Source organism: Macadamia integrifolia, chromosome 4 (genome assembly GCF_013358625.1).
Source record: "Macadamia integrifolia cultivar HAES 741 chromosome 4, SCU_Mint_v3, whole genome shotgun sequence".
In the NCBI taxonomy this organism is placed as follows: Eukaryota; Viridiplantae; Streptophyta; class Magnoliopsida; order Proteales; family Proteaceae; genus Macadamia; species Macadamia integrifolia.
The window spans coordinates 8,986,560-8,994,504 of NC_056560.1; the positions used below are offsets into that span (position 1 = coordinate 8,986,560).

At 37.3% G+C, this 7,945-nt stretch overlaps 1 protein-coding gene across 3 annotated transcripts in view; it reads right to left on the reverse strand.

Annotated features, from left to right (window-relative positions):
• LOC122075566 (phosphoenolpyruvate/phosphate translocator 1, chloroplastic-like) overlaps positions 1–6,331 on the reverse strand; it is a 7,048-nt gene extending 717 nt beyond the window's left edge. Inside the window, exons 1-8 of one of the 3 annotated variants that reach the window (XM_042640636.1) lie at positions 6,231–6,331; positions 5,649–6,059; positions 2,126–2,248; positions 1,878–2,030; positions 1,641–1,726; positions 1,390–1,474; positions 1,032–1,151; positions 857–925 (exon numbers count right to left, since the gene is read on the reverse strand). In XM_042640636.1, coding sequence (XP_042496570.1) covers positions 857–925; positions 1,032–1,151; positions 1,390–1,474; positions 1,641–1,726; positions 1,878–2,030; positions 2,126–2,248; positions 5,649–6,059; positions 6,231–6,305 — 1,122 coding nt within the window. In that variant the 5' untranslated portion in view covers positions 6,306–6,331. The other 2 variants (XM_042640637.1, XM_042640638.1) reach the window with 2 other exon arrangements.
• Between the last annotated feature and the right edge of the window lie 1,614 nt (positions 6,332–7,945).

Consider the following 7,945-nt stretch of genomic DNA (forward strand, 5'->3'; position numbering starts at 1 on the left):
TGGGGTGGGGGGGAAGAGGGGGAAACTAAAAGCTTCGGTTATGTTTAGAAGCTTTTGGTCTGCCTCAACAACAAATTTTCAAGATACGTTCTCTCTTCTCCATATCTTGTGTTTTGTGTTGCTACTGAAAACAAATACAGGGGCCAAGCAATAGGATCAGATATGTCAGATTTCTTGTTTAAAGAGTTCACACACAGTACTAAAGATGTGAGAGCTCATGGGCATGGCAGTTTAGTTGAGAAGTAAGCATAAGGTAGAGGGGCAGGACCAGGGAGAAGTTTATATATTAACCAACTTGTGCTGTTGGGTAATATGGTTATGGTTAGAGAAGCTAAAAGAACAAGAGGAAGATTCAATGACCAGGAGAGAAATAGTGAAACAAGACATGAATGGCGTTGGCTTAAAAACAGATAAGAATTGCCTATAAGATTAGTGTAGCTGACCCTATTTAGTTGGGTAAGGCTTATGAGCTGAGTTGAGGTTTTCAGTAATGAGAAATATATGCAAGAGTGGTGCAGTTCAAGCCTATCGATTGGGCTCTGAAACAGATTTCTTGGGGGGCCAAGGACAGCTATCGATCTTCCTTCTTTGTTAGAGATTTGAGAAGATACCTATTCAGCAAGGAGATATCGATTGAGCAATTTGAGGAGATTATTCCAGAATTAAAGTAGGAGATTGAAGTTATTTAATCTTAAGCTTTACAAGGCATTCCATATTTTCTCATATTCAGATTTTCATATTGAAGTAGCAGCCATCAGATACATGCTAGCATTAGCAAACCAAAAGCATAAACACTCAGCGGCACAACCCCAGACTAGGAATATAAACAAAAGGAGCAAATCATGGAAAAACTTACCTGTTGATAAGCATGGTAACAGAGAGCAGCAAGTAGAGACCTCAGGCATACCTCTTTAACGTTCAATCCCTAAGATGCCAAAAAAAAAATTCAGAATTCAGTTCAAGATGTCCTCATAATATGAAAGCAGATTATAAATATCATAGCAGTTTCTCATTTCTAAGATAGTACTCACAGCAGCCTGCATGTATGCAGGAGTAAACTTGACACCTTCCATGAGGAGAGTCAGTGGCAGACACATGATAAATGACATGATTGTTATTATTGAGAAAAGAGTGATATTGTCCATGGATTCCTGTTTAAGAATAGATTACAGATTAGAGGCCAAGTCTAACCAGAAAATATCTTAAACAAGCAAAAAGAGCAATAGCAAACGTGAGAAATAAAGGAATTGGCCAACGGAATTGTTTCAGCATCATTAGAAGCAAAGCATGCAAAATTTTCCCACTGAATAAGCACAACAGAAGTAACTGGTGGTGCTAAAGAAAAAATATTTGGGGATAACAAGACTTGCATCTTGGATATATTGGTACCTCTTTCTTGACCATGACCTTTTTGCTGAGGACATTACGTGACTGGTTAGTCAGGTTGGAAGCCATTGCACTCCAAAACCCAGCCCTATTTCACCAAACAGAATCATGAGGTCAAAATCACTTCAACCATGTCTGAGAAACCATTACCAAATTCGAAATTGAAGTACTGTAGAATGAATATTTGACGCAGGAAGATGCACATGCTAGTCTACATTTCTAGGATAAGATAAACTTCAGACAGAACAGCTTACCAATTAAAAGAGGCTTCTGTTAGAGATGCCAATGCTACACCACCAACAATTGGTAGAAGGGAAACCACAACCCAGGCACTGGGTATCTGGATGGACAAAATGATAAAATTAGACGAGGAACAACTTAAAACAATAAGACACTAGAGAGAAAGAAGAATACTTACTGACATACAATACTCTTAACCAAGCAAAATAACCAAACTACAATAGACCACGAAGAATATAAATAATCCTTACCTCCCCAAGAAACAAAACAGAGAGAAGAACTGAGAAAAATGGTTCCATGGCTTTGATTGTGTGTGTGAAAGAAACAGCAACTTTTCCAAGACTCATGTTGGTGAAAAGGTTTCCCAATGAGTGAACCATGGCCAATGGTATGATTGCTACAAGCTGTGAATTGGACACTCACAGAAAAAAAAATATATCAAAACCTCATGATACTACTCCGTCCATATGAGCGATTATCTGATGCAATATCAATATACCTGCGAACGACTAATTTTTGGTCTATTGTGTAGATTAAATGCCCACATTAAAATGACAAGCACAGTCCCTGTAAAGAATTGAAATGTGGAGACAGTTACTGGGAACGGATAAACCTTCAGAACCTGTACAAATAGGTAACATTAGTATTATTCCACTCTCTTTTTCCAGTAAGAAAACAGATGACAACCAGATTCAGGGCTTAATAGGTCAAGTTTTTCAGAGACCCCAAAAAAAAATCAATTATCGCAAATGTTCGTCAAGACATCACAACACACAAGTAAATAACAATTCATCTATGATAACAAAGTAACTAGGAATATCAAACTTTCTTTAATAAAGAATCATAAGATCTACCTTTCACATTCTATTAAATATAAATTTCTGGTCATAATAAAGTACTAAACCATTAGTAGTTTAAAAGTTATGGATGACAGTAAAGAACAGAGAGATTCAAAAAGGAAAAAGGGAAAGAGAATATAGAATCGGCTAAAAAGTTCAATTTTCCCACAAATACCAAATGCAAAATAAATAGATGTTGTAACAACAAAAAGTGAAGCGATAATACACCAACCGAAAGGAAAAAAAAAACACCTGTTTGTTGTAAATGTTGAAGTAGATGTTGAAAAGATACCAGAAACCAAAGAGAAGCCCAAGCTCCAACGTTTGGTTCAAACTGCTCGATCTCGCGCTTCCGCCAGCACTCTCGGGAATCGAAGTAGCCTCCACCTGAAATTCATTCTTCCCTCGATCGGAGACGAGAGGTGGAGCAGAAATCCAGCTTCTAAAAGGCGAAGAGGAACAAAGTGGCGAAGATCTATTAGCGGACGAGCCAGTGTCTCCATGAATGGGGTTCAGATCAAGCGATTTCTTAGATGAAGAAAGAGAAACTGGATTGAATCTAAGATACGAACTACGATTTGTAAGTCTTTTGGTATTGAGAAATGGCGTCGTAGGAGAAAGAGAAAATTTAGAGCTCTGCATTTTTCTTCTCTCAGTCGCGCGCGAGCGCGAGAAAGAACTAGCGAACGAGTGCGAGTGTATCGCAGGTTTCGGAAAAAGACTTGTATTTTGTGATTTAAATAAATAAATAAATCAAATGAAATTAATCCACCAACTTTTTCTCTCATTATAAGTTATAACACGTTAAAATGGTAATGACCTCATCGTAACACACATGAAAGCGGACTAAGCGAAAGCTCAGCCTTCGACCTTAATGGAGGGATCACTGTTTCGAATCTTATAATTTCAGGCCATGTTTGGTGGGAACTTTGGAAGTGTAATCAAATATGAAATTGTATTAGGGTATTATGCGTAATGATAATAATATTTCTATTTTAGGGAAGTGATGTAGGGGGTTATAGTGTGATGTAAGAAATATATTCGTGTCAACGTGGAATAAAAAAAAAATTTGAGGTTATTGTATGGATAAATTAAAAGTATATAGGTGTTAGTCATACAAACTATAAAGAACTTTGGTTGTGACGGTAGAGTTGATGGTCTATTTTTATAAATTTTAAATAGAGAAAAGAACCCTGCATGATGCTTACATGTCTCTATCCTAGATGCAAGTAGACACATAAAGACAACAATGCCCCCTCCCAGCTGCATCTGTGTGACCTCTTATTGGTTTACATGTTAGCACAATGGTCGTCCAAGCGGACAAGATTCTTTTGCTCATTTGTAATACATAATATATAGGGTCTGGCTAGGCACAACCTAGGCCATGTTTGGGCTTAAGGCAAGCTCGGGTTGTGCAGGCCATTTTGGCATCCTTACTAAGATCATTCATTTTGCTCACTCCCTAGCCTCCATGCCTAATTCATACATCTAGTGGTTTGATAACATGCTAGGAAGCAATATTAACTGAGTATAACCTAAACTAATAATGGGGTTGTCCTCCCCTATTGAAATTGATATCTCTTAAGATCTCCTTTGAGGGACATCTTCTTAAGGAAGAACAACGTATAAAGCATCTAGCCCAACTTAAATAGACTTGAATTGCTAGATGAGACACAGTTCCGAATGACCCCCGTCATGCCTAGATATATTAGTGCAAGATTTACCATAAGAATGAAATATCGCTTTGAAGTGGAGATCTGGTTTTGAAGAAGATTCCCTAAACCCCCATAACAAAAAATCAACTAAGAAAATTTGAGTCAAACTAGGAAGAACCATATCCTGTAAGAGTCACCATCACCATCACCATCACCATCGAATACCAAGAAAAGTGGAACGTTCAAGTTGTAAAACAAGGAAAAGGGAAATAAGTAGAATATGATGCCAGTTGGGTTCATTCTCATTGCTAATGAATCTGAAGGATGTGAAAACAGAATATGCATTCGGAATCTTCGTGGTGCCACTTTTGCCTTTTGTCTAATTTAATAGTTTGCTTGGAATAATGTGTTTGGTAAGAAGAAAAGTGAGCAAGCCCACAGTCACCCATGATTCATGAACGTAGCCGCGAATAGGGTCGTGTTCTACTTTGCAGCGGGCCCCACAATGCACTAGGGCTTTTAGCAGCATGGCAGTCTCTTTCACCAAATTCTGAAACTTCCCGATAAATGAAAGAACAATACGAGTAGCCAAACATGACTTCCTCAATCACCATCTGAATACCCGAGACTGGAATACTTAGACTATTATTTTCAAAAATTAAAGTTATCAAATGAATTTTTTACTTATAAATTTTTATGAATGTTCGCAATCAAACAATTTTAATTTTCAAACAAAAAAACCTATTTACTGAATTATTTCAATAAATCAATAAGATTTTGGAAAAGAAAAAATACCAAAGGCAGCTTAAGATATTTTATTTCACTGATTGAAGGTTTGAATTCAGAAGTCTAAATCAGCTTCCCATACATGAAGGTTTCGTGTATAATTTTTTGTGGCTCACACATTTTTCCGTTTACACAAATGTGCATTCATATGGGTATCAAAAATGTGTCATTTGTGGAAAAAAAAAAATACATGTTTCATCACGAGACTATACATAAAAAGGTGTTAACATTCACGTTCAAACATGTGAGTAGCTGGTCATGTCTTGGGTGGACTTTTTTTTTTTTTTTGGGTAAAATATGTTAAGAAATTTACAATCATAGTTTTAGTGCACAGTGTCCGATCAAGTATCGTTCACCTTCAAGATTGATATGATACCAATACCTAAAACCGTGTCACATTTCCATTTTGTTTCCAATTATATACTTGATCCAATGGCAAAAAAAAAAAAAAAAATCTCATTTTACTTATTATGGTCTCTATGTTTCTCAAACAACACTAATCCATCTCTATGGTCAATTATATTAATGTAATTAAGGTTAGGGTCCTCAGCTATTACCCCCAATCTAATTTGTTATGACTTGTAAAATTAAAATTAGTTAATTAATACACAATACTTTAAGATATAAAGTATTTGCAAATCTAAAATTTCTCACAATTATAGAGCCAACGAAAAAGAGTGAAGCCTTTGAGTATAAGAAATAAAGAAAAAAATTCACCAATCGAAAGGGTAAAAAGAAAAACCTGTTTGTTGTAAATGTTGAAGTAGATGTTGAAAAGAGTCCACATGCCGAACAGAAGCCCGATCTCCAAAGTTTTGATCAAACTACTCGATTTCGCGCTCTCGCCGCTCTCGCCAGCACTCTCGGGAACTGAAATAGCTTCCACCTGAAAATCCTTCTTCTTCCGATTGGAGACGAAAGGTGGAGCAGAAATCCAGTTTCTGAAACACGACGAGGAGCAGAGTGGCGATGATCTATGATCTGCCAAGCCAGAGTCGCCATGGATGGGGTTGAGATCAAGCGATTTCTTCGATGAAGAGAGTGAAATCGGATTGAATTTAAAGTACGATCTCCGATTTATAAGTTTTCTGGTATTGAGAAATTGCGTCGTGGGAGAGAGAGCAAATGCAGAGCTCTCCATTTTTTCTCCAGTCTAGAGAGAGAGAGAGAGAGAGAGAGAATTAAGTAACAGAAATATAAGGAAATGGAACATATAAAAAACTATACATTCCTCTGATGACGCCTATCTAATACTAATACCTACCCCTTTTAACAAAATCTAAAAAACCCTAAAAATGAGAGAGACCAAGAGGAGTTGCCAAACCTGACTTCCTTTGCAGCCAACAGAGAGGAATATTAATGGATGTAAGAAAGGTAAAAGGAAGAGTCCACTGTACATGCGAATTACTCAAAAAAATACAAAATTCTGTATCGATATTTGATGAAAAGAAGGTATTTAGTGGTCCATTGCTATATCGCTGCGTCATCACAACTCTTTTAAGATATTTTAGTTCAACCATGAAGGTGAAGAAATGTCTTGAGTTTTTGGTCATTGGATTGGTGGATTGTTTTCAGAAACTTACAGCGGAGGGAAATGAGATGAGGCCATGGCCTTGAGAAAACGTTTGGAGTGAGTGCGTAGTCATGGTTGAACTTTGTAGGTTATTGTGATTCTCTTCTACAATTTGTTAAACTCCAATTGAATAGTTGACTCTTCTTTGCTAATTGGGTAATGATACTGACGAATGCAAGGGTAATTTTCAAAATTTTTATCTATTTTTTCTTTATTAGGAAAAGAAAACGTACTTAGTATTAAAAAGATGAATTTTCATAATGAGCCGAAGAGGGATTAGGATCCTCTGCTGAGCCCTTATCACTCAGGTCTTGCCTATAGCTACTTGGGTGATCGATACATGTCCAAGCGCTGATCCAACGATTGTACTTCTATCGATCAGAACAGAGATGTCATGCCCATAGCCATAGGATCAGCATTTTGGCACATGTCGACGGCCCATGTAACTATGGGCAGACCTGGCACGATTAGCGCTCAGGAAAAGAGCTGGATCCCTTGGAGGGATCTTTAAATCATAAATCCATGTCATAACATTATGGATCACTAGCATGGTTCTAAAACTCGGATTGAATCGAATCGATCCAAATAAGGTATAAAGTAGGGGTGTCAAAAAACTCCGATCAAACCGAACCCGCCCTAACCCACCCTGAGCCCGAACAGGGCTGAGACTGAGATTTCAGCCCATAGTGTGGGCTAGGGTTGAGAATTTTAAGGCCGAGCCGAGTTGGGTTCGGCCTGGGTTGAGGTCTCAACCCAACCCAACCCAACTCTACTGATCCGAACCCTATATATTAAGTATATAATAACATAAATATGTTAATAATTATAAATGGATACTTATTGAAAAGATCTGTAAAAAGTCTTTTGTTTTCTACAAATTACATATATATATATATATAGCATATATATATATATATATATATATGAAAATTTTGGTCTTTGGCCATTACAATGCATGGAGATCAAATGATCAAGTAATCAATAGTACTGGGCTAGGCTAAGCTAGATTGGACATGGGCTGAGACATCCCAACCTGACCTAGGATTGAGCTGAGCTGGGGGTTGAGCTAAGAAATCTTAGGGTTGAGCTATGGTTTTAAAAAACTCAGCCCAATGGCCCAACCCGGGCCATTGAAACCCCTAATGTAAAGGTCAAAAAATGTAATAAAAAAGAGATTTTCATTAAAAATAAATAAAGATAAATCTGTTCGATGCAAGCTGATCCAATCCATATCGGCTTTGACTCATCCCAAGTTTTAGAACCGTCACTAAAGAAGGATTATTTTACCAAAGAAAAAAACTAAAGAAGGGTTATAAATCCGGGTAGTGCGGCATTCCGGGATCGGATCGGATCCTTTCCAACGACCCTTTCAACTAAAACAGCCTACCATTAATGATTCTGACTTTCCACGTGTCGTTAACAATCCACCGGTCAATAATGACCATAACTAAAAATCCTAATTCCAT